At 42.6% G+C, this 25,741-nt stretch overlaps 1 protein-coding gene across 1 annotated transcript in view; it reads left to right on the top strand.

Moving 5' to 3' along the window:
* TBCEL (tubulin folding cofactor E like) overlaps positions 1-25,131 on the top strand; it is a 56,778-nt gene extending 31,647 nt beyond the window's left edge. The window contains exons 4-8 of the mRNA XM_049777938.1: positions 784-965; positions 2,209-2,465; positions 4,157-4,283; positions 6,746-6,862; positions 23,963-25,131. Coding sequence (XP_049633895.1) covers positions 784-965; positions 2,209-2,465; positions 4,157-4,283; positions 6,746-6,862; positions 23,963-24,281 — 1,002 coding nt within the window. The 3' untranslated portion in view covers positions 24,282-25,131. The remainder of the gene's footprint in view (positions 1-783; positions 966-2,208; positions 2,466-4,156; positions 4,284-6,745; positions 6,863-23,962) is intronic.
* The last annotated feature ends 610 nt before the right edge of the window (positions 25,132-25,741 follow it).

Here is a 25,741-nt window from a genome sequence, read left to right as displayed (position 1 = left end):
CCCCGAGCACAGTCAGGAGTAATATTTCAGCACAGAGCCAAAAGTAATCCCTGAGCATCGCCAGGTGTGGTGCCTCTTTCCCCCCCCCAAAAAAAAACCCAAAAAACAAAAAGAGCAAGTAAATAGTTCAAGACAGTAAAGTTCATTGCCTTTCCTCACTTTTGTCTGCCAAGGTGCTAGCTTAATCAGCAGGTTTATGGTCATGTTTTCTCTTTGGTTAGATAAGATGGGTGCTTTTTGTTTTTGAGTAAATATATTTTAAAGTTTAATAAGTCTTGGATCCAAGCTGAAATTATTTGCTGAGTGATTATGATTATGTAGTCAATTTTAAACACCTGGATTGCTACCAGGTGGTCTTCAATAAACTTTAAATTAGCCTTAATGTGCTGAGAATGTGAGAAAAGAGACACTCAAAAGAGAATTACACGATCCAATCTTAGCTCTTTAGAAACTTGCAACCTAAAAAGTCATTTAAATGATCTTTTCTCCATTTAGCAAAGAGGCTATCAGAGCAGAATCAAAACTTTGCGAAAGTAGGAAATCTTTCCTTTATACCATTAAATTTCTGTGGTGTTCCCATTTCATAGCAGAAGATTAAGTTATTTGCCAAGGTTTATTGAAATGATGGATTCAACTTCCCTTCTGTGGATGCCACCCCTTAGATACAACTTCCTTTTGAATGTCCGATGCACGGAGGCCCATGTAGGCTTTCTGGAAACAAAACTGTCATTTTATGACTCTGATCACTACCTCATGTGCTTTTCTTTTTTTTTTTCCTCCTAGGTCAGTAAAATTGTGTCAAATGTTCCCCAGTTGGAGTTTCTAAACTTGAGTTCCAACCCTCTGAATTTGTCGGTTTTAGAAAGAACATGTGCTGGGTCCTTCTCTGGGGTTCGTAAACTTGTTCTCAACAACAGCAAAGCTTCTTGGGACACAGTCCACACGATCCTGCAGGAGTTACCAGAGTAAGCCCAGCAAGCATGACGGAGCGGGAGTTATGTGGCCGTCTGTATTAGTACCTAGAGTTACTGCTGATCTCCCATCTCAGAAACACTAGAACTGCAGATTGAATGGAGACTGAGGTTAGAAAAATGAAGTCATTAGAATGAGGGTGTGAGGGTAAACCAGTACCATTTTCACCGGCATGTGCGTTGAGTACCCCAGGACATGGGATATGTCATCCTTTGGCTAGAAGATACCCCTGAGAAGCATTGGTCGTTCATAATCAGCCCAACCTTTCCCCATCTTAATCTTCTGATTACCTGATTTTAGGGTTTTGCCTGAGTTCTTTTCTTTAGGAGAAAAAAATATATCAGAGTATCTCTAAAGTACATTAACACTGAGATAATTAAGTGCCTACTTGTCCTGATGAGAAAATGGACCTGTATTATTTTCTAATAACTTAAGCAAGAATTTCTGCTTTTCTTGATCAGTTTAGAGATCCATTGTTAATGGTATTTTTTCTATCTTTGTATATGTACATAAGTGTCCAAAGGAAACAAAGAAATACATGAAAGCAGGTTTTTTTAATCATTTGAATATGGAAATTAACAAAACCTCTGGGAATCTGCTCTTATTTTTCCATCTGAGCATCTCATTTTCACCCTCATGAGATTGATTTCTGTGCTGCATTCAGCATCTAGCATGACATAGAATGAGCTTTTAAATCCCACTTTGACATCAACCATCTGACCTTGATAAGTCCATTTCTGTCAGTTCTGTGTCCTGACCCATAAATTCTATATCTCACAGAAATAGAGTTATCTATAGTGCACTGAACATGGAGCCTGACCCAAGGTAGATGGTCTGTAGGTAGTGATGGTCAGGTCTACCTCACAGCCTTTATTGATACCGTTTCTGGAAATGATTTCTATCCTCTTATGTCAGGCAGAATCTCTCTTCCTCCAAGGCCAGGCCTCTGTCGAATTGATTCTAAATTCAAGCCCACTACTGTATGAAATATCATTGTACCAGTCCAGTAACCTAGCACTCAATTATTTACGCATGTAATACGTTTCTTCTCTGCTGTTCTGCCAATGCTGGGCATTGTCTTCCTAGCTATGTCTGAGCTTTAGAAGGAAACCTTTATTGTTTTCTGCCCTACCAAGAAGTCTCACATTGGGAAGACCCTTTATTAAATGACGGAGAAGAGGTGCAAATGAAAGAGGACCTACTGGAAATAACACAGTGTCTCCCTTGTTTCTGCAGTTTAGAGGAGCTCTTCCTGTGCCTTAACGACTATGAAACAGTGTCTTGTCCTTCCATTTGCTGTCATTCTCTCAAGCTTCTCCATATAACGGACAACAACCTCCAAGACTGGACAGAGATACGGAAGCTGGGAGCCATGTTCCCGTCCCTGGACACCCTCGTTCTGGCCAACAACCATGTGAGTGCTATCGAGGAGCCTGATGACTCACTGGCCAGGCTGTTCCCCAATCTGCGCTCCATCAGCCTCCACAAGTCAGGTGAGGTGCAGCTTACTTGCTGACCATGTAGTGCCGGACACACTGCCCAAGCCCTTTCCTCCCAGACCTCGGCCCTGGTCTCACGGGTCACGTTTGCTGGAGCGCTGTTCAGGTGCCTTTTGGTCGTCTTGATTTAGGGCGTTTTTTTAGAAATGCTTTGATAATTATCTAATGACATATTTATATTTCATATATTGAGGGAGTCAGGCTATGGAAGGAGCCCATGAAATCATTGGGTAAGAAAGTAAAAAACAATGTGAAAATGAATAGAGAATTACACCAGTGGTCCTCAAACTATGGCCCATGGGCTACATATTGTATTTGTATCTGTTTTATTTCTTCATTGCAAAATAAGATATATGCAGTGTGCATAAGAATTCGTTCTTAAGTTTTGTTTTTACTATAGTCAGACCCTCCAATGGTCTGAGGGACAGTGAACTGGCCCCCTGTTTAAAAAGTTTGAGGACCCCTGGTGGACTGTCTTGTTTGGATTTGGATTAAGGAAGCCCATGAACATGCCTAGGAAATGCTCTTTTTTGTTTTCAAGTATTTCTATGTAAATGTGTTCTATCTTTGATTCTGATTGTGTCACAGGAGAGACTGTTCCCAGTCTATAAAAAAAAAGAAGAAATATTTGTTTATAGAGTACACTTTCCCTTGTCTTTAAACAAATTTGATTGATTTATGTTTTCCAGGATGTCAGGGTAGAGCCTTCCACCTCTGTTTGGGAGAAATGCCCCTAAAGTTATGGTTCATCTCGATATCATCTCAGCCACCCTCCCCATTCCTCCACCATTTCCTTTTCCCTCTAATCATCACCGTAGTTTACACCCAGAACAAGAGTTGTATTTATTTTTGTCAATTTATTTGCTTTAAATTGTATTTCCCATGTAAGTGAAACAACTTGCTGATTTGTCATTCAGTTTTATCCATCTGGATGAATTCATGCAAGGGGCACACCGTTTTCTGGAATGGGTTTAATGTGTGATTAAATAAAGCCACTTCATCTTAGTTAGAGGGATCTTTTCTCAAGAGTACCAACTGCAAAAAAAAAAAAAAAAAGAGTACCAAGTGCTGGCTTGGACATGCTGTTTGCTTAGTCATAGCAAGAATTTTGTTTGAATTCTAAGGGGGTTTGTTTGAATGTTGTTTTGTTTTAAATTTTGAGCCTCATCTCCCTATTCCAAAAGTGCAGATGGTATGAAAGAAATAATATGTAGTTCCTGATTCTATTCATCTTGTCTTAATTTAGAGTTTGCTATGAAAAAATTTCACTCTGTGACATTGTCAACTCTGTTAATCAGGTACACTTAATTGGTTTGAAATTGGTAGAGGAGTTGATGCCATCTTGTTTTGTTTCCTAATCATATTACATGTTTAGCTTATTAAAACCACTAACTAGTAAGGTACACTCTTTTTTTAAGCCCAGTGTGGAAAGGATCAACAGGTGTGGGGAGACTGGAGAATAAAGCCCCTCTTACAGTGGGTCACAGGAATAGCACAGAGCACATCAAGGTTCTGTGCTTTTTTTCTCTTTATCTCTTTATCTTTTTTGGTGAACATTAAAGACTCTTTGACTAGTTGTGATCATGTAACATTTAAGAAATGACTAGTTGAAGTACTTATTTGCTCTGTTTATCTTATTGGTGTGTTTTTCTGGATTGACTTCAATAGTACTTTTCTCAAATTAGGTCTGCAATCCTGGGAAGACATTGACAAACTAAATTCATTCCCCAAACTCGAAGAAGTGAGGTTGTTAGGAATTCCACTTCTGCAGCCATATACCACCGAGGAGCGGAGAAAATTGGTGATCGCCAGGTCTGTTGTCCTTATTATTCTGTCTCCTTTTCTTGGGATCTCATTGTTCATTCATGGAATAATGTGCTGATGGGGCCGGAGAACAGGTGCACTGAGTTTCTCTTTGAGCAGATTGTGCTTACCTGCCTACCTACCAAGACCACTGAAAGCTCCCCTCACAAATTTCTTCTATTTTTTTTTTTTTTTGTGTGTGTGTGTGTGTGTGTGTTTGGGTCACACGTGGCATTGCTCAAGGGTTACTCCTGGCTCCACACACAGAAATTGCTCCTGGCAGGCACGGGGGACCATATGGGACACCGGGATTCGAACCAATGGCCTTCTGCATGAAAAGCAAACGCCTTACCTCCATGATATCTCTCCGGCCCCTTCTATTTTTATGTTTTTCACTACATAACAATAGTTAAAATTCTTTGGCATGAATGAAAAGAAAGGTGTCTAAAGAAATTGTTTTTATGTTTCTTTTTTTTTCCTCCACTGTAAATATCTGAAAATTGTACTCTGGTCAGTGTAAAAGTTGAGTGCAGAATCTTTGTCTTTAGATCTAACTATGCGCTTTCCCGCTCCTTGCCTTTCTTTTTCTGCCTCAGCCTCCACCTCCTCAGAGGACTGAGACATCTCAGGAGGGTTGGACTTTCTTTTTTTCTTTCTTTTTATGTATGCGCTTTAAGCTTCCAAGCATTATGACTAGGCTGCTCAGGAGAAGGCCTGTAGAGCTTCGATTGTTCTTTGTGTACTATGCATAGTTGTTTGGAAAAGGAAACAGTAGTGTCTAAGGTGCTCCAAAGAAGAGTGCTTGTTTGTTTTGCTTATGGATCACACTTAAACATACTGTTTAAGTCAATCCAGAAAAACACACCTCACTCGAAGGTGCTTGGGGACCACTCCTTTCTCTGTGCGTGGGGGTTAAACTCACACTGGTTTGCTGGAGACTGAAACTGTGACTCATGCTCTCAGCCCACTGAGCTGTCTCAGTCCAGGAAGAGGAGTTAATGAAATAGAATGTTGAAGTCCAGAGAGAGAAAGTACAGGGTTAAGGCCTTGCCTAGCATCCCACCAATCCTTGTTATAATCTAGTCCCCTGAGCACTGCCAGGAGTCACTTCTGAGCACCACCTGCCCCCAAATAAACACAGTTTTGATCTTCCTGACCAGCTAACAGCTAGTAATAGCTAGTAACTAGAAGCTAGTTACTGCTTCTCAGGTGTTAGCATACAAATTAATATTGAAATTAAAAACTGGGGGGCCAGAGAGATAGCACTGCAGTAGGGCATTGTCTTGCATGCAGCCAACCTAGGACAGACCCGGGTTCAATTGCTGGCATTCCATATGGTCTCCTGAGCCTGCTAGGAGCAACTTCTGAGCACAGGACCAGGAGTAACCCCTGAGTGCAGCTGAGTGTGCTCAACCCCCCCCCAATTGAATTGAGTGTACTTTTTTCTTAAGAATAAGTCTTACAGTAGGCCTTGTACACTTTTTTAAAAAAATGTTTTAATCAGATACTAAGCTGTTTAACCCAATTCTGTTCACCTCTGTTGTTTAGTCTGATACCATTAACCACAGTGACTTTCTGAACACTGAAATTATGATTGGCAGATGGAGTGATAGCACAGTGGTAAGGCATTTGCCTTGCACAAGGCTGACCTGGTACGGTTCTGGGTTTGATTCCCAGCATCCTACACGGTCCCCCAAGCTTGCCAGGAGAGATTTCTGAGGACAGAGCCTGGAATAACCCCTGAATGTCTCAACGTGTGGCCCAAAAACCTAAATAAATAAATAAATAAATGCTTTAAAAAAAACTGTGATTGAGCTAAGTTGATTATGTACAAGATTCTTCTGTTTGTTTTGGGGCCATTCCCAGCAGTGCTCAGGGGTTACTCCTGGAGGTACTTGGAGGACTCAGATCAGCAGAGTACAAGGCAAGTGCCCTTATCACTGTACGGTCTCTCCAGCCCCATAAACTGAGTACATAAAAGATTGGGGAGGTGTGGGCAAGTAGAATACCAAATATCTTATTTATTATTTTTCAGTAAAAACAATTAAGTCTCAATGACAACTGGGTCAAATTACGCATGATTAAAATTCATGTCACCTATGTCATTGTTCCTTCCTAAAATATGGCTCCTAGAGAATTCTAGATGAACCATGTGGCATCTTATTTAAGCTGGACTGTGCTGCCTAGATTCTGATTTTGAAAGATGAGGTATGTCTATTACCTGTCATAACTAAAAAGGAAACTTCCAGTACTTTTGATCCTTCCTCTTTTGTCACACTAGACGGAAGTTGTTTATGGAGGAGAGAATTGGAGCCGCCTCCAGTGTGTCTTTTCCAGAGACCAAGGCTTGATCTCTTGTTTGATACGGTCACTGCTACTGGGTCCCTCCCTTCAGCCGCTCTGTCTTCCTTGCTGCTGGGTATCTGTTGAGCCCTAATAGGACCCTGTTCCACTGTTCTGCTCGCTTACAGGTTGCCATCTGTGTCCAAACTCAACGGCAGTGTTGTTACCGATGGAGAGAGGGAAGATTCTGAGAGATTTTTCATCCGATACTATGTGGATGTGCCACAGGAAGATGTGCCCTTCAGGTAAAAGCTCCTAGGTTTAGCAACAGTGAGTGTTGGATCCTTTGAGAAGTACTATTTGAGAGCCTATAAAATCTAATCATTTGTTATTTGGCCCTCTCAGAGTACTTTGGTGGTGGGTTAAAAAATAAGTAAATATGAAGGAAGAAAAGTGAAGCAAACCTCTTTTATCTCATTTTCCACGTGCATTTCTTCTAACCTTACACTTGTATTAAGAATGTAAGTAACTTCTTCGGGTCATTTGCACTCTTACTTTCCATATCATCAATTCTTTTTGAATTCTCTCCTCCAGGAGCACATTCTTATCTCTCCACCAGGTTGATTCCTTTTTTGTCATGTTATCTGTTATTAGGCTATGCTAAGTTCTGCATAAAAGTTTTGATAAAAGTTAGTGGTGAGGGGGCCGGGCGGTGGCGCTGGAGGTAAGGTGCCTGCCTTGCCTGCGCTAGCCTAGGATGGACCGCAGTTCAATCCCCCGGCGTCCCATATGGTCCCCCAAGAAGCCAGGAGCAACTTCTGAGCGCATATCCAGGAGTAACCCCTGAGCGTCACAGGGTGTGGCCCAAAAACCAAAAAAAAAAAAAAAAAAGTTAGTGGTGAGGTAGGCCCGGAGTGATAGTACAGTGAATAAGGCACTTGCCTGGCATGTGATTGATTCGGGTTCAATCTCTGCTATACCATATGGCCCCCTACGCACTCCTCAAGTACTGCCAGGAGTAATTCCTGAGTGCAGAGCCAGGAGCACCACTGGGTGTAGCCCCAAAACCGAAAAGAAAATGATTTAGGGGCCAGAGTGATAGCACAACAGGTAGGGAACTTGCCTTGCATATGGCTGACCCAGGTTCGATCTCCAACATCCCATATGGTCTCTTGAGCCTGCCAGGAGTAATCCTTGAGACCTGCCCAAAAAGGTATGGCCCAAAAAGCCTTCTCTTAAAAAAAAATTTAGAGCTGCTGAGGAAATAACTGGAAATAGACTCAGGAGGAAAGTATAAGAATAAGGATGGTTAAATATGAAGACAGGCTGAGGACTAAATTAGCTATTACCTTTAAATATGAAATTATGAATTTGAAGAATTAATGTGTATTGGCTAAGGAATCGCTTACCGTCTTCTATAAAGGTTATTGTCTCTAAAAGCATAAGAAAAAATCCCCCAAGCAGGTGTATGCTGATAACTAGAATCAAGCACCCGGAAATTTAGAAAATCCTCCTAATGACTCTGATCCATGTTCCTATCTGATAGGCAGTCTTCAGACAGACAAGATGCAGATGGATTAGGACTGAGTGAGTCTGGTGGTCAGTCGGTTGCTCATTCTGGCTACTCGTGTCTCTGATCTGAATCATTCTTTCTGAGCATCTTTTTTTCTTGGTCAAAGCCCTTATGATCTGTAAAGACAAGGAAGGGAGCCAACATTTTTGTAAGTCTCAATTGGTGCCGTTTAGAAGCGTCTTTGTGATATTGTTAGCAGCACTTTAAAGATCAGGTATTTAAAAATGCTAGACCAATAGGTGTCTTAAAGGTAAACCTCTTAGAACTAGCTGTGAACTTCCGGATAGGAAGAACTAGGTATTGCCATGTCTTTTAATAACCAAGAAGCATCCGGTTAAAAACGAATGAAACTCTTGGGACCAGAGTGATAGGATAGTGAGTAGGACATTTGCCTTGCACATGGCTGACCTGGGTTCAATCCCTGGCATCTCATATGGTCCCCCAAGCCTACTAGGTGTGATTTCTGAGCACAAAGCTAGGAGTAACTCTTGAGCACTGCCAGTGTGGCTTCAAAACCCAAAACAAAACAGATAAAACTGCATGAAACTTCTTATTAGGAAAAGAGTTCAATTTTGAAGAATATCTTTAATAATTGTCTGATATCTGTTTTGACTCACTCTAACAGAGCGGAAGAAGTAAATACAGTGCCTTTGACTATGCTTTGTCATTAGACAGATATGTGTGTTGTCTCACTGAGAGTGGAATTATCCTGATTTGCATTGATGCTTCTGAATAGTCGGGGTTCCTGAATGTAGGTCATAGAAGTCATTAACGAAAGGGGAATTTATTAGAAAGATATGAAACTATTTTGAGTCTTTAGAATGGCCAGAACACACCCTGCTATATGGGCTTGACTATTCATGCCTCCCCTAGTAGTAGCTCATTCTCAGCTTCTCCCTGGGTCATCCAGAGTGATAGTCTCAGAGCTTTTACACCGGAGAGGAGCCCCAAACTACAGTGGGTAGCTTGGAAAGCACTGATCAGTCATGGGGACTCAAAGAACCCCCAGCATGAACCCGGAATGATCCATAACCGCTTCTCCTTGCACCATTCCCAAATTGTCCTTAGTTATATGCGAACTATCCCTGTTCCTCCCTACTATCAGTTTCTTAGTGCACACAATAGAAATCATGTCGGACCAGCTTAGAGAGGAAAGGGATTTAGTAACAGTGCAATGACCACTGTGTAGCTCACAGAATCAGCAACAGGATGGAGAGCTCGGCTTGGTCAGGATGGTTGGGAAGCAAAGCATAGCTCAAGGTCCTGTGTCTTGCTGAACCGGGTTTACACTGTCCCCGGCACAGCCTGCACCAGCTTTGGCTCCGGAATCATGGCTGTGCTTTGACTCATGATTCCTCTCGGCCTACCCTGCTGCATCACTGCTAGACCTCGGGCATGAAGCACAGGATGTGCTGTAAGATTTATTATCTTGATTGCAGTTAGGCAAATTTATCTTACCCCTCTCTGCATTCTAGTGTTCGAAGATAGTGAAAGGCTGTTTCCTCTTTGTTGGCTTTTTTAGCAACAAGCAGTTCTTTCCTTCTCTTCTCTCAGGTTTTCCTTAGATCAAAGGGGCATCCAAATGTGGAACATTCAGAGTCGACATGAATCCACTCTAGTGCCTGTTCCCTAATGATTTTCCTTATATGTACCCTAGTAGATTTATCTGTCTACTCACAAATATCTTTTCAGCCATTGTGATGTCCCAAGAAATATGTCAGAGACTTAAAAAATGAACAATAGTCAACCTTCATTCTGATTGCAAAATGGAATGGAGAACAAGTGCAGAGATGGTAATCTTTGTATTAAAATTATTCTCTGGAATTTAAGAATAGTGATACACTAGTTAAAATAATAGTACTGTACTTATTATCTCTTTGTCTTTGAAAGCATATGCATAATCTCTACCTTAAACACCAATACGTGATTCCAAGCAAAGGGCATATAGTTAGGGAAAGGTGAAAATTTGCACAATTAAGTGTTTCAGTAGAATCCCATTTGAGTTTTTGCTCGAAGGTAAGATAGGAGTATCTCCTTGTTTGGGATATTTTAATTCCTTATTGAATCATCTATTTGGGACCAACAACTGGTGTGTTTAGGGGTTACTCCTACCTCTGCATTCAGCAATTACTCCTGTGGAGCTTTATGGACCGTACTGGATGCCATGTAAGTCATCTTCATGCAAGGCAAGCACGGCCCTCAGTTTTGGGGTCACAGTCGAATGTGTGAGGCCTTCTGTTTCTGTACTCAGGGTTAACTTCAAGGAATTTTGATGGGGACCATATAGGATGAAAACTGGATCAGCCACCTGCACAGGAGCTCTCTCTACCCACTGTACTATCGCTCTGTTGACTATGAATGTTTTAAATTCTGTGTTAAACTTGATTTTCCTGCCGATTCTAATTTCTGCAACAACTTTTAGATGTGAAAGTTCCTCAGCTTCTCCTCCTTTTCACTTTCCTGTCTTGAATCATTAAATATGAAATATCACTATTCAACTTAGACATAAGAAAAATTAGTCAAAATGTCTTTGGAAGGCATAAGGAAAAAAGTCATTATGATCAGCGGAATGTCTTTTATGGTCAGCAAACTTATTTTCTGAGTCAATTGGACTGTTCAAGACATCTGTTTCTCTGTGATTAATTGTTTCGGCAACAGGAGATTTTTCAAGACAATCGAGAAATTTACATGTTCTGTTTCCCTTTCTCAGAACAAAATACAAGCTCCATTTACCGGAATTATTTCAATTTTTGTGAATAGCATGTTTAGAGGACCAAAGGGAAACATGCTTATTAAGACTGTTATAATTTCCTACAGGTGCTCAATTACCCTTTTTATTGCCTTCTACTGAGAGGCAGAGCTGGAAAGCTTAGCCTCTCCACTGTGACCATTTATGATAATAATGGCTAACGCAGAGAAACCGAGGATCACCCATATGTTTCAGGCTTATGTATTTTGCAAACCAACAGGAGGCGAAAAATCTGCTTCCTAACTCTTGGACTTTACAAGTCAGAGGGTCTGTTGTCCAGGCAATAGACTTTCTTTGAAAGCCTTCATCTCAAACTGGGTCCTCCAAGATTGTGTGACAGTGGTGTGCATTTCAGAGAAAGTTCACCGTGCTGCGCAGGTGGTCAGAAAGATGTCCTCCCTGGGCCGGTCACATTTCAATTAGTGGATGCTCGTCCTTCACCAGAGAAACTTCTAGGAAACAACTCCGTAGGCAAGCTGGGTTTCAAAGGACAGTTTAATTTATTTACTCAGTAATAGCTAGGAACCAAGAGGAACTGAGCCAGAAGCTGGAGATTGAGAGACAAAAACAGTAGTGTCCCTCCTAAAGAAGCTTGCCTTCCCAGCTAAGACCGAGATCTGTTTCCTGGCCCGACCCTCCTCATATTCCCTGCTGCTAGAGATTGAGTCACCTCGGCTTTCAGAGTCCTCACAGCTCTTTCTCCTCCCCACCCCACCCCTGGCCAGGCATTTGCACGGTGCTTCCTCCAATAAGTGCCTTATTTATACTCTCTGATCCACCTTGAAACTCCGGCTCCTGTTTCTCCTGCAGATTTGAAATGCCTCCTTGACATCTCCAAGGGATGTTTAAACCCGCCATGTCCAAGATGAACTTTTGGATCTCTCCTTCTGCTCCCCCAGACCTGCTTCCCCATTACCCACTTTATCTACAGTCTGCAAATTTCCCCATGGTTCAGGTCAGACCTCAGCATCATCCTTGACTTCTTTCTCCCACACCCTTCTGCCAGTCTATTTGATTTGTTCTTTCCTATTCCTGACCTGTAGAGACTGACTGTTCCTCATCATATTTTATTCTAGTTTTTGGTTTGGGGGCCGGCCACACCCAGCAGCACTCAGGGGTTACTCCCAGCTCTGCACTTAGGAATCACGCCATATGGGATGCCAGGGATCAAACCTGGGTCTGCCACAAGCAAAGCAAACACCCTCCCCTCTATGCTTTTGCTCAGCCTACTCCTTGCCAATTTAGGCAATGCAGCCATCATTTGCCTCCTCATCGGCTACTCTGGATCAGTCCTTGCCACCTCTCATTTGTTTTCCATGTAGTAGCCAGTGTAGACAAGCTCACGCTTCTGGGCTGGAGGATCGTACAGGGGAGAAGACTCTGGCCTTGTTGGCCCCAGTTTTATCCCCGACACCCCATGGGGATCCAGGAGCACAGAGACAGGAGTTAGCTTCCCTCCCTCCTTCTATAAAAGAAAAGAAAGAGCTCAGTCTTACAACAAAACCAGACCAGCGACTTGCTTGCTTACCTTACACATCCGACACATACCCATCTCTGGTTTTGCATTTTCCCAGTTTGGAAATTATCAGGCTAACTGATTGGCGCTCTGCCTCATTGACACCGTCCCTGGCCATCCTGTCTAAAATCACTTATTTCTCTAGTTTTATGCGATTTTCTTAACCTCACACACACTTCTGTTTTACACGTGCTATGCCCTGGTCTCTACTGCCTAGCACTGTAGGCTCTGTTTTGTGCCGGGATCTGACCTCTGTGCAGGCTGCACATCACAAGACTTCCAGAGAGACAGATCAGGGCTAATGGGAATTGGACCATCAGCACACAAGGCACTGTGTCATGAGTGACACAGCTGGCTGTGACCAGAGTAGTCGGGAGCTGGGCAATGCATGCTGTACCTGCTCTATTTGCCAGGGGAGCAGAACCCTTCCTGAAGATGTCATAGGGGTTCTAGGAGGGGAGTTACGTGAGCGGAAGCTGGTTTCTCTATAGAAGGGAGAAACTGAGCATGCCATAGACACTTGCTTCTAGCAGAGGGAGTTTAGAAAGGAAGACATGTCCTTGAGCCGCAGGAGATCACCTGTCTATAGTGCTTGGGCATTCTGAGGTGTCCTGAGAAAACAGCTGCCAGCCCCTAGGCTTCTAGCACTTACACCCTCTGTAGGGTTAGGGAGACGCATCCACGCTGGCCCAGTGCTGACATGCAGAGTTGTGCGCTTCACTGTGCCGTGTCTTAGAAATAAATAGATCTGTGGCTTGGCTGAGCATAAAAGATGTTCAGCTGATCACAGTGTCTCCTCATGCCTTCGCAAGTGTGTGTCCACATCACTCCAAGGCATCCCTTCTCTCTAGCATGTGCTTGTTGAGCCCCGTGGTCTCATTGAAGAGACTGAACTGACTGTCATTCCTCATTTGGCCTTATCAGACACACAGTCCTCCTCTGTGCAGTTTTAAAGAGAGAAACAGAAATCCCATGTGGCTCTTCTTTAGAGAAAGCAAAATTTCTGATCTTTTGGGGCTCCAGTAACTTATTTTTATTTTTTTTTTTGCTTGTGGGAGGGAGTATATTTGAAGTCTCTCCTCTTTCATGATCATCGGGTGATGGGGGATGGAGATGGCTGCCCCCTGGGCAGAACAGTGGAGCCAGATTCCCTGGTTCCCCATTTTCTTCACGGCCTTTCACAACTTTTTCCACTCCTTAGGCACCTCACTTAGTGTTTGTCCCAAGGAGCCTCTAAACTTTGCTTTGGGAATGGCTGATGATGCCGGGCATCAGGGGGCATTCCTCACATGCTTAGGTGATGGTCATTAGCGCTGTGCTTTTCAAACATGGCCCGTTTTTCCCGGTGCTCTCGACTAATGGCTTTTCTCAATAGGGCCGATTGTATCTCCGTGTCATTGTGTGAGCAGGGCAGCAGGCTGTATTTGGACACCACCTTAATGAAGGCTCATTTTGTCCTGGATGTTGGAGAAATCCTAGTGTGCTGTGTCCGTTACCTCAGATTCCTCCCAGACAGAGGCCCTGCTGTTGTAAGGGACATTCCGACACTGGCCACCAGTCTCCTGGGGTTCTGGGGATTGCCAGGCTCCATCATCCCCTGACAAGGGCCGTGACACAGCACTCCTCACATTCAGCAGTGGGCTGAGGGGAAACAAAAAGGGCTTTCTCCGGGGGGCGCCCAAAGAACCTCTGAAACGTTAGCCCTCCCTGTGCCGCAGCCTTTGTTACGCCACTCACCTTGGTCCCCGCTTTGACTTCTTGATGCTTTCCCAGCCCAGCCGAGAGAGGCTCCCTCTCTAATCTCTACCGGAGTTTAGCGCTGAGAATTCGAACGCAGCTGCAGGGAGAGAGAAAGATGGAGAAAATTTGTCTCTGGGGCCCAAATTAATCCTTTGGGCCAGGGCAGGGGACAGTTTTTTTAAATCATTTTTTGGTGTCTTTACTTTTGCTTTTCAAGAGTGGAAGCCCCCAAAATGCTGAAAACTAGAGACTATAAATAAAATACTCATGTTCGCGCTAGAGTGATAGGATGGCCTGTAGGGAACTTGCCTTGCAGGTAGCCAACTCAGGTTTGATCCCCGGTGTCGCATATGGTCCTCCTGAGCTTGCCAGGTGTAATTTCTGAGCACAGAGTCAGGAATAAACCCTAAGCAATGCCGGGTGAGGTCCAATAAATTAAAAAAAAAATAAAAGGTCATAATTACAAAAAAATAAAATAGTCATATTCACACTGTTCAAAACTGGTAGTTGTGACTATTTTATTCTCAGGTTTATTTCTTAGTGAGAAGCAGTAATACTACAGATGAAATCTGAGTGCTCAGTTTCTTCTTAGTCTACTGCTTACTCTGAGAAGTGGTGCTGGTGAGAACTAGTTGTATCTCTTAGTTTTACATATCATTAAATTATCAGAGAGGACTTTGTCATTCTTTGGGTTTGGTTTCTTGTTTGTGTCAGTTCAGGGATGACCCTTAACTCTAAGCCCAGGGATCATTTCTGGCAGTGTTCAAGGACCATCTGGGGTGCTGGGAATCCAGTCTGAGTCAGCCACATTCAAGACAAGCATCCTGCTCATAGTACCATGGCTCCAGAGATGCATATTAACAAAGAATTACTTTTGTTATCTTTGAAGAAATTAGTTTCTTCTCTAAGTCTGGTCTCGGCACTTTCTATTGGGGGAAAGTTTTAACTATTTTCTTTCCTTTTTGAGGGGGTGGGGTGGGGTTTGGGCCATACCCAGTAGTACTCAGAGCTTAACCCTGATTCTGCATTCAAGGATCACACCTGGCGAGGCTCAGGGACTGATCAGAGTGGAGTCTGGGGATTGAACCTAGGTTGGCAATTTGCGAGGCAGTTGCCCAACCTATTGTTTTATTTTTCCAGCTTTTTGTTTGTTGGTTGGTTGGTTTGGTTTTGTTGGGTTTTTTTTTCTTTATGGCCTAGTGCTATTTGTCAAAGAGCTATTTTCCTTGTTCATTTTATAATTTTTTCTTAATGGGCAGAGAGTATATTTGTGTGGCTATATTTCTGGTTTTCCATTCCGGCCCACTGCTCAGCATGTCTAATTTCTCGATAGTATGATGGTCTTGACTATTGTGGTTCTAGTAAACTGTTACCATAATGTGGTCCAATTCTCCCCACTCCATTCTTCAAGATATTTTCACTATTGTTGTCTTTGCTGTCCTATATACATTTTAGACTTAAGTCTTTCTGGATTTACAACAATTCTTGATGTTTTTTTTGAGAAACTTTACTAAATCTATTGATTGATTTGGGGAAGATCTGACATTTTCACTATCAGATCTTCTCCATCTGTAAATATGATTCATTTCCATTTTATTTAGGCCTTTGATTTTTTTTATCAGCAATTCAGAATTTTAAAGATAGAAGTCTCATAAGTCATGTGCTACCTAAGTATTTCATGTCTTTAGCAAGCATAAGTATTTTATTTCTGCTTTTCCAACCTACATGAGTTTATTTTGTGTTCTTGCCTTAATTACTTTGGCTAGTTGGTGAGACATTCTAGCACTCTTGTTTTCTAAGTGTGGCCAGAACAGACCCTATTACTTTGCTCCAAGCTTAATGGGAAAGCCATCAGTCTGACTTCCACTACTAAGTGTAACGTTAGCTATAGACTTTGTGTGGGTAATTTTATCAAGTGGAATTAATTATTTTCTCTTTCTGACTCACTAAGACTTCTCATAAAGGAACATTAGACTATTTTAATTGATATTGGGATTTTCCTCCTTTAATTTGTGATACGGGTGGTATAATGATAGATTCTCTAATGTGGCGATCCTGCTTTATGTTGCACTGAGTTCTGCTTGATTATTGTGGTAATTAATTTTAGACACTTATGAATTTAGTTTGCTAATAATTTGTTGAGATTTTTTTGGTTTAGAGTCATGGGGGAATATTTCTTTTTTAAGGAAAAAAATGTATTTTATTTGTGTTTGCTATCAGCATTTAACACTGACTATAAAATGAGTTGTTAAGGATTCAACCCCTATTTTTGAAAAAATGTGCAAAGTCAGTGTTAATTTCCTTTTTTATTATTTGAATTTAAAAAAATTTAGCTCTAGTAAAATATGCACAGCAAAATTTATTATTTTAGCACAATACATAAAATGCACAATTGACCATCTTATACATTTAAGTAGAATGAGGATAAATAATTCTGGAAGAAGACAGTAAAACAAGCTTGAGGAAGACAAGTGGGAAATATCTATGCCAAGAAATAAGTTAAAGGTTGTGGATGCTCTGGTGATGGATGTGTTGGAATTATGAGCATGAGAAACCATCATGAACAATATTGTGAACCACAGAATCTTGCTCAGTTTTTAAAAAGCAAGAGATGTGGGGCTGGAGAGCTAGCATGGAGGTAAGGTGTTTGCCTTTCAATCAGAAGGTCGATGGTTCAAATCCCGGCATTCCTATAGTTCCCCGAGCCTGCCAGGAGTGCTTTCCGAGCATAGAGCCAGGATTAACCCCTGAGCACTGCCAGTGTGACCCCAAAACAAAAACAAAAACAAACAAACAAAAAAGCAAGAGATGTGTGATAAAAGATTAGAAAGAAAAGAAAGTATCTGGGTGAATTTTGAGGAATATTCAAGTTTATATGATAAATAGAAGAATAAAAAGCTGTAAGCACCTAAAAGAGGGGGTCATTAAAAATATAGGAAGAGAGTTACCACTACCACTAAAGTTGCTACTTTATTATAGTAAATTATGGTCTGAGAACAAGACTAGAGCGGCCAAAGCTGTGGCATGGTGGGGAAACTGTGTCTTGCATGTGGCCCACCTGGATTCAATCTCTGGCATCCCAAAAGGTCCTCCAAGAAGAGCAGGAGTGATTCCTGAGTGCAGATCCAGGAGGAAGCCCTGAGCATTGCTGAGGGCGTTCCTCTTTAAAAAAAAATATTAAAAAAAAACCACCAACAAAAAAGAAAAACATGACCTGAGATCTAATGTTCATTCCTCTTTTCCCCAGCTATTAGACTTTGGGTTCCTCAGTTATGATGCCTATGATATATGTAATCTACAATATCTAAGCTCTTTTTTACCTTGAAAATACTATTTTTATGTGTTTTAAGGAATAAGATAGTGGTGACCTTAGAAAACTCTCAGTAGAGTTTAAAATTTTGATTATAGAATGTTAAGGAAATTTCTTTGGTATGCCATGATATGGCCCCATGTCAAAATGAAAGCTTACTATATACAGCAAGTAGATGTTTGGTACATGTTTTCTAATCAGAAATAACTAAATGGATAGCTTCTATTTATATGTCTGACTCGGTCGGCAAACCATTGGGAATCTTTAATGTTTAAATGTTACCATCATTAAGAGAGTATTAGGGATTCATTTTGGAGTAGCCTATCTTTACTTAAAACAAAATCTTCATTTGATTCAATATGACCTTCTATTGGATGGGAAAAAAGAACAGAAGGTCAGCTGTGAATTGTATTATTATTATTATCATCATTATCGTTGTTGTTGTTGTTGTTGTTATTATTCATGGCTGACTGCTTTCCTAAAAGTGGTGCAGAATATTTAATGTTTTTCCAAGGTTTCCAAGGGTTTCCAAGGGTTTCCAAGGTTTCCAAGGGTACTCAGCATAATGAATGCTCTGAACTCAGAGTTCATCTTTTGACTCATTGGGGTTTTTTTTAAAATATAATTTTTATTTTAATCATAGTGGCTTACATATAGTTGACAATAATATTTTAGGTACATATTAACATAAAATCAGGGGAATTCCCATCACCGAATTGTCCTCCCTCCACCTCTGTTCCCATCTTGCCTCCCATATCCTCCTCCCTCACCCCGGGGCTGCTAGAATGAGTGGTCCCCTCTGGGCCTAGCTTATTACTTAGTGATCTTACACCTGTTTGGTCTTGGTACCTCTCTTATTTCCCCCTCTAATTGGGAGGCGGGACTAGATAGTTCAAGTTATGTGGTTTTGTTTGAAGAAAAGTAATAAACTGGGGTAAAAATCAAATACGCCGAAAATGGGCAGAGTCCTAGAGGCTCTCATCCTCAGTTTGTGAGACAAAGGGGAAAAAGAAGGTGAAACACCCCAACAGTACAAAAAAGAAGTGTCAAATAAATTATCTAGTGAGCACTCCAACAATAAAGATAAGCACCACATAAAAGCCATGGTCTGGGTTTTAGTTTTTGTCACAAATGTTCCTCAGAGTTCATGGAAGGAACCTGCTATCTTTTCCCAGTGGTGTGGCCAAGTTTTTATTTGTTGCTGGATCACAGGATGCAGGCTGAGGAAATCACGGTGTAGCAACATGCCTTCCTCCTGTTGTCATTCAGGAACAACTCCAGCCAAACAGGGTTTTGGTTCTGTAAAGGGCTTAATAGGACAAAACAGATAGGAAAGGAGGGCCTCGGTCTTAGGGCAATGCTGTTCAGAGTGTAGCCAGTTTTCTTCCAACCAATAACTCTCCATCTATAACTCTCCAGCCAACTCTCCAACAATTCCACCACCCCACAGTATTCTAGCAGGGTTCTGATGAGTCCAGGGCAGCTGTTTCTCATTTTGACACTAGAAGACCCTTTTTTGAGAAGTCCCTTTGCTCTTAAAGTGGCAGCCCCTTTTGGGGGGTATTGATTTCCAAGAAGAGGTGCCCAGAGTCTAGAAGAAAGAGGAGGGACAGAGAAGGCCACCGGCTGCCCCTGTAGGCTGCTGCCCTAGGCATCTGATATACCTCAGGGTGTGCTGGGACCTGGCATGTGTAGACATGTTTCCTGCCATCTGCGAGGGCCTCCCTTCACCACCTTCCGTTCTTCTCTCCTGGTAGCCTGCTTCTGAGATTGGCCCCTGTGAGCTGAAAGAAGCTTTTCCCTCCGTGTTTTTTATTTAATAGGAAGGGGGCAAAGCACAACAAAAGTTTGCCTGGGGGAGTGTACGTAACTGGGCTACAGCGAGCTTTCTGGTTTTCATTTATCATTCTCAGCTGCCTGTGCTCACGCTGCCTTAATGTTGGGTGTGTAGTGGAATTGTGTTGCTCTGGTGATTGGCCACTTCCATGTTAGAAGGTCATGATGAACCTCCTGAACACCAAGAGCGGTGTGTTCCATTTGTGCGCTGTCATCCATCCTTGTCAATAATGGCTTCCTAGGCAGGCTCATCCCTTTCCCTCACTGCAGAAGAGCAGCTTCCTCAACCAGTCACATGGGGGTCCTGGCTGGTGGAACAGAAATTGAGATAATTAGTTTTAACAAGTACTTTGTCATCAGGATACATTTACTGCTTAAGACTTTGGCTTTCGGGTTGGTGCCTCATAAACGCTCACAAAGAGAAGACAGAGTATGCAGCTAATGTTCCATTTGAGTGGACTTTTGAAAAATGAAGAAAATCTCCAAGTTGGACTGGAAAGAAATTGGTCTTCGAAGTTTAACAAGAACTATGTACAATCTTGATTTCTTATATTGACTGATCTTCCCTGCTTCAAGATGTCCCAAAGGTGTGAGTAGACTGAATCCCTCCTCCATGAAAGAAGTTTCCCATCTGGTATGATTTGGTGGATCTTATTTAGGGTGTAGAAGTGCTCAAGAAAAAAATGTTTCCCAGATGAATTAATGGTAATAATGTCTCCAGACTCCAGACTTTCAGATCATACTAAAAAGGAGCATTCTACTTTTACATAGTGGGAAAACACCATATGTGTGTATGAGTAACAATTCTACCATTTCTTCAGGGTTTTTCTTTTTTATAAAATAGTGAATATTTGTTATATAGCCTATATCCAGATTTTTACTGACATACACACACACATATACATATACACACACAAATATCTGTTGGCAAATAAATAAACCTTGGATCCCAGAGCAATAATACAGTGGATAGGGTACTTACTTTGGCTGATCTCACTCCAGTTCTAGCCCTGGTATCCATCCCAGATGGTCCCCTGATCTCACTGAAAGTGACCCTTTAGTGTAAAGTTAGTATGTAAGCTCTGAATACTGGTTGATGTGGCCCCAAAACAAAACTACGAACCTCATTTCTTGTTTCAGAATATTCGAATTTAACTCTGGGCTGGAGTAATAGCACAGTGGTAGGGCATTTGCTTTGTACTCTGCCAACCCTGGACGGACCCAGGTTCAATTCCTGGCATCCCATATGGTCTCTTGAGCCTGCCAGGAGTGATTTCTGGGCACAGAGCTAGGAGTAATCCCTGAGTGCTGCTAGGTGTGACCCAAAAACCAAAAAGAAAAATTTAATTATGAAGGGAGCTGGAGGAATAGTACAGCGGGGTGGGCGTTTGCCTTGCCTGTGAACAACTTGGGTTTGATATCTGGCTTCCTATAGGATCCTCCATGCACCACCAGGAGTGACTCCTAGGTACAGATCCAGAAGTAAGCCCTAAGCGCTACGAGGTGTACTCCCCGAAAAAAATTCTGAATAAAATTTGGTGTGAAACAATGTTCTTAGGTCATGCTTTTGAATTTATATATTTGGTCAATGTGGTGTTGGATTGCTCCTTAATTTGTTTCATAGTCTCTGCCATCTCCTTGTCTTCGTATGTTATTTAGTACTATCTTTGAGCTCTTGTTTTATTATATTCACACATTTGTTAATTTATAGAACTTTGAGTGTGTGCAGGCATTTTCTGTTATGTTTCCTTTTGGTTGAATTCTTTCTCTGCCATTTATTTATGTTTTCCTTTTTTTTTTTTTTTTTTTTTTTGCTGTGGTATATCTTAGTTATAATTTTTTGTCCTGGCTTCTTGCCTATATTTGAAAGTGGGCCTTTCTGGAAATGTGAATCAATTTTTTCTGTACCTTTTTACCATGGTTTCCTTTGTTCCTCTTAGGCAGAATTTAGAGGTGGACATTACCAGCCTGGTTTTCTGTAGTCTGAAGGAAAACCATCTCTGGAGTTGGATAACCTTTATCTGAACACCTGGGTCATCTTCTCTTTGTTATTGTAACCCAGTTTCACTCATTTGAGGGCACATACTATGAGATAGGGTATGGGAAAGACATCTGGAATCTGGGGCCGGAGCTATAGCACAGCGGTAAGGCATTTATTTGTCTTGCACGCTGCCAACACAGGATGGACCCCGGTTTGAATCCTGGTGTTCCAAATGGTCCCGCAAGCCTGCCAGGAGCGATTTCTGAGCACAGAGCCAGAAGTAACTCATGAGCGCCGCTGGGTGTGACCCAAAAACCAAAAAAAAAAAAAAGAGATCTGGAATTATTTCAGTTTTTCAGTTTGGAACCTTGAGAATGTTGATTCCTGGTAGTTTGGAGTTGGTTTGCAATTTGTCCCCACTTAGCCTTTGCTAAACTCTTGCCATTTGGCTCCTGACTTGGCTCTTTCCTTGGTCTTTTTCCTGACTCCTTATCCACTCAGCCTCGGTTTCTCTAAACTGGGAAGATAGTCAGCTGCTCAGGCTTTAGCCCCTTCACAACCTTCTCCCTGGCTTTTGGATGTTGGTCCCTGCTTAGCCTTAATATGGTCTTCACCTCCGCTCCCTTCCTTCCATTCCCTCTCCTCCTCTCCTTTAACCTCCCTTCCCTTCCCTTCTCCTCCCCGTCCTTTCCCTTTCCTTCATTGCTGCTACTTGTTTCTTTTACCTTCTTAAAAAGTATTTTTTACTCATGCTGGGAGCTCCGACCATCTGTTCACTGTCCCACACCTTTTCCAAAAAGTGCCACCTGAGTTGATTTCCATGTGTGACTTTTTTTTTTGTTTTTTTTTTTTGATTTTGGGTCACACCCGGCAGCGCTCAGGGGTTACTCTTGGCTCTACGCTCAAAAATCGCTCCTGGCAAACTCGGGGGACCATATGGAGTGCTGGGATTTGAGCCACCATCCTTCTGCATGCAAGGCAAATGCCTTACTTCCATGCTATCTCTCCTGACTTTTAAGGTGTATGTTTCTCCATCATAGACACTCCAGGATGGTTGAAATGCAACATGAATTTGGAATAAAAAATCTCTTACTCATATTCTATGTCATTTTAATGAATTTTTATTTATGAGGTTGGATGGATAGGGCTTCTTGGCCTAGTTTTACTCATGAGGAATCAGATGCGTTGCCAAGTCCTGCCAATTGAAGGTGAAAACTCTAACATTAGTCCTATGGCTTCCAGGCTATGTCTGCTGCCGCTTCCCGTTCCTCAGAACCCTAAGAAACAATCACCCCCAAACCAGCTACAGATATCTCCCTCTCTCCTTCATGTTCCTTTCCCCTAGTTTAATTGATGTAAAGCCAAAAATAGGGTAATGATGGCGAGGGAGTAATAGTACATGATCATTGTATTCTTAGCCTGAATTTACCTCTGCGCGCGTGCGTGCGGTGTGTGTGTGTGTGTGTGTGTGTGTGTGTGTGTGTGTGTGTGTGTGTGTGTGTGTGGTTGTAATAAAGCTATTCTGGAATCTTTCAGCTTTGGGCTCACCTCTGATACGTGGGAGCTGCTCATTGTTCTCAAAAGCAGACCAAGCTCCTCTGAGACTGGCAGTAGAACCAAGTTCTCCACACAGGAAACTTGTGGCACGGGCCCCTAGTCTTCTCTCTAGGATTCATTTCTTTGGTGGCTTCTGCTCTATAGTCACCAAAGGATCTTTACTTATTTATCACACACACACACAAACACACATGCACCCTGCTGTATTCTTTTTTTTTTTTTTTTTTTTGGTTTTTGGTTTTTGGGTCACACCCGGCGGTGCTCAGGGGTTCCTCCTGGCTGCCTGCTCAGAAATAACTCCTGGCAGGCACGGGGGACCGACCATATGGGACACTGGAATTCGAACCAACCACCTTAGGTTCTGGATCGGCTGCTTGCAAGGCAAGCACCGCTGTGCTATCTCTCCGGGCCCACCCTGCTGTATTCTTGAGTGTATTTTTACTCTTCCACTAATCCCTACTATTGCAGTTGAGGAAAGTGGACTAAGCCCAACCAACAAGGTATTGCTGGAAAAGTGGGTTATCATCTAACACAGAACTAATAGGTACTTTGTAAGTGGTCTGAGACACGACTCATGCTGTTGTTACGGACATGAGTCTAGACCACCTCCTGCTGTCCGAAGTTCAGCTTCCCTCTCATAGCTTATTTTTCTATCACCAACAGTAGGCATGGCCACTATCTTCAGGGATACCGTTCCCCATACACATGGTTGTGGGGGTGGTGATGAGGAGGAATGTTGGCTTAGCTTTAGTGCTTGGGGGTCATTTCTGGAAGCTCTTGGGGGTGGAGAAACCATGTAGTGCCAGGGATGGAATGTGAGGCTCTCACCTACAAAATCATGCACTTCAGCCCTTTGAGCATCTCCCTGTGCAAGGATATGGTGCTGATACGGTCTTAGCAGGGTGGACAGACAAACAGACATTCCAGACTACAGCTTCTGCAGTAGGCATTTGACAGAGAGCTAGATAATGTGGAAGATAGCGACTGAGACCTCTCTCTGTCTCTGAGGGAGAGAAAATAGATATGAGAAGGATATTGAGGGTAATGGCATGGGCCACCTGTAGTTCTGAAGAAGTCTCTACCTCTTGTGCTAGTTAGTGACTTATACTATGCTGTTGCTTTTTGTTTCCCTCCAACCTCAAGGTATCACGAACTGATCACAAAATATGGGAAGTTGGAGCCCTTGGCAGAAGTGGACCTCAGACCCCAAAGCAGCGCCAAAGTCCAGGTCCACTTCAACGATCAGGTGGAAGAAATGAGCATTCGTCTGGACCAAACAGTTGCAGAACTCAAGAAACAATTAAAAACGCTGGTGCAGTTGCCCACAAGCAACATGCTCCTCTACTACTTTGACCACGAGGCACCCTTTGGCCCCGAGGAAATGAAGTACAGCTCCCGGGCACTGCATTCCTTTGGCATTCGGGATGGGGATAAGATCTATGTGGAGTCTAAAACAAAATAACCTCTTCCCACCTCGCTGGACACACGCGGGGGATATGGAGGACTTCATGCAGGGCGCCTGTTTCCAACGTGGTTTTTCTCTAGGAGAGGGAGAAGTTTGATTTTGTCCTGCTTTTTTTTTTTTTAGGTTTATGGTAGGGAGGGGCTGTTTGTATTTTTTTCCTCCCTGAAAATAGGGAAGGGGACTGTCTTGGGTCTTTTCTACCGCTGATTTCTTCCACTGCGCCAGCAGAATTGGCCTCATGTCCAATCCGTGACCTTCCCTCTTGGAGGAGGACTAGGAAAGTCCCCACTCCATCTTGTTCCCTGGGGTCTGGCCTGTTGTCTAGGTTGGCACCTCCACATCCTCCACACCAGGAAAGCAACGGGGCGCAGGTGATCCCCTAGAGGTGTCCCATTGCCCCCTCCCTTGAGAACCAGGGAGTCCTTCCAGGAGAGTTCACACCCCTCACCCTCCACCCTTCCTCCCTTTCTCTACCCTTCCCTCCTTCCTTTCCTGCTTTGGTTTCATTTTTCTTCAGTGTGTCCACATGTTCACCTCACAGTTAAACTCTCCATAATTTAACGTGATAAATATATTTTGTTTTCCTTTCTTTATCCCTTCTCTCCCCAGAAGTAATTTTTAGTGTTTTAAGCATTTCCCCCCCACCGGATTCTGATCTCAGGTACTCAGTCAGAACCCAGACTCTGTCAGAGTTGTGAGGAACAAGAGTAGGGAGTAAAGCCTGGGTGAACTGGCTGTTGTTCTGGAAGCAGGCAGGGGCAGCCGGCCTGTGCACCGTTCAGCGACTCACTCATTCCGCAGCCCTCGAACCATGTATCCACCACTACTTCCATAATATGAGCGACGTCTGGTCCCAGAATGCTTTTACTTCTGCTGATTTGAATATACTTCTTCGCATCAGCCTGTTTTTTTCATGACCATACGCTCCTGGGAATAGAGACCTGGCTTTCTGTAGAGCCTGGTGGAATCATGGACACACGCACCGAGAGACTAAGAATTAGCTTCTAAACTCTCCGGAGCATGTGTGAGGGGATGAAGCTTATGGGAGCTGGGGCCCTGTGTTGCCCTTGGAAGCCCTTGTTCTTGCACTTTGCGTTCAAAGAGGGACATTTTAATTCAGATTTCCAAAGAGGAAATTCAGATCCCCAGTTCTTTCCTGGAACGTGGTGATGTGATGGTAAAGGAATGGCGTGGTTTGGTTTGGTTTTACATTTTGATTTAGATGCTCCTACAAAAAAAAAACAAAAAACATCTTTGCCTGATCTGTGAGTAAGGTAAAAATCTCAAAACTTTGGAATTGACTCCAGGTCCTAAAAATAGGGTAGGTTTTTTTATGGTTTTTTTTTTTCATATAGTTAAAGCACTTTCCTTTAAAAGCTGGTTCCTTACTTATTTTGAAGTCTTTTCCTTTGTTCTTCTGTCAATGTGATCCTTATCCTTATATGTCTTTCCCAGTC

The sequence above is a fragment of the Suncus etruscus genome, chromosome 8 (assembly GCF_024139225.1).
Source record: "Suncus etruscus isolate mSunEtr1 chromosome 8, mSunEtr1.pri.cur, whole genome shotgun sequence".
Taxonomy (NCBI): Eukaryota; Metazoa; Chordata; class Mammalia; order Eulipotyphla; family Soricidae; genus Suncus; species Suncus etruscus.
Note: the sequence above shows the minus strand (reverse complement) of the source record. Positions and strands in the feature narration are given on the sequence as shown.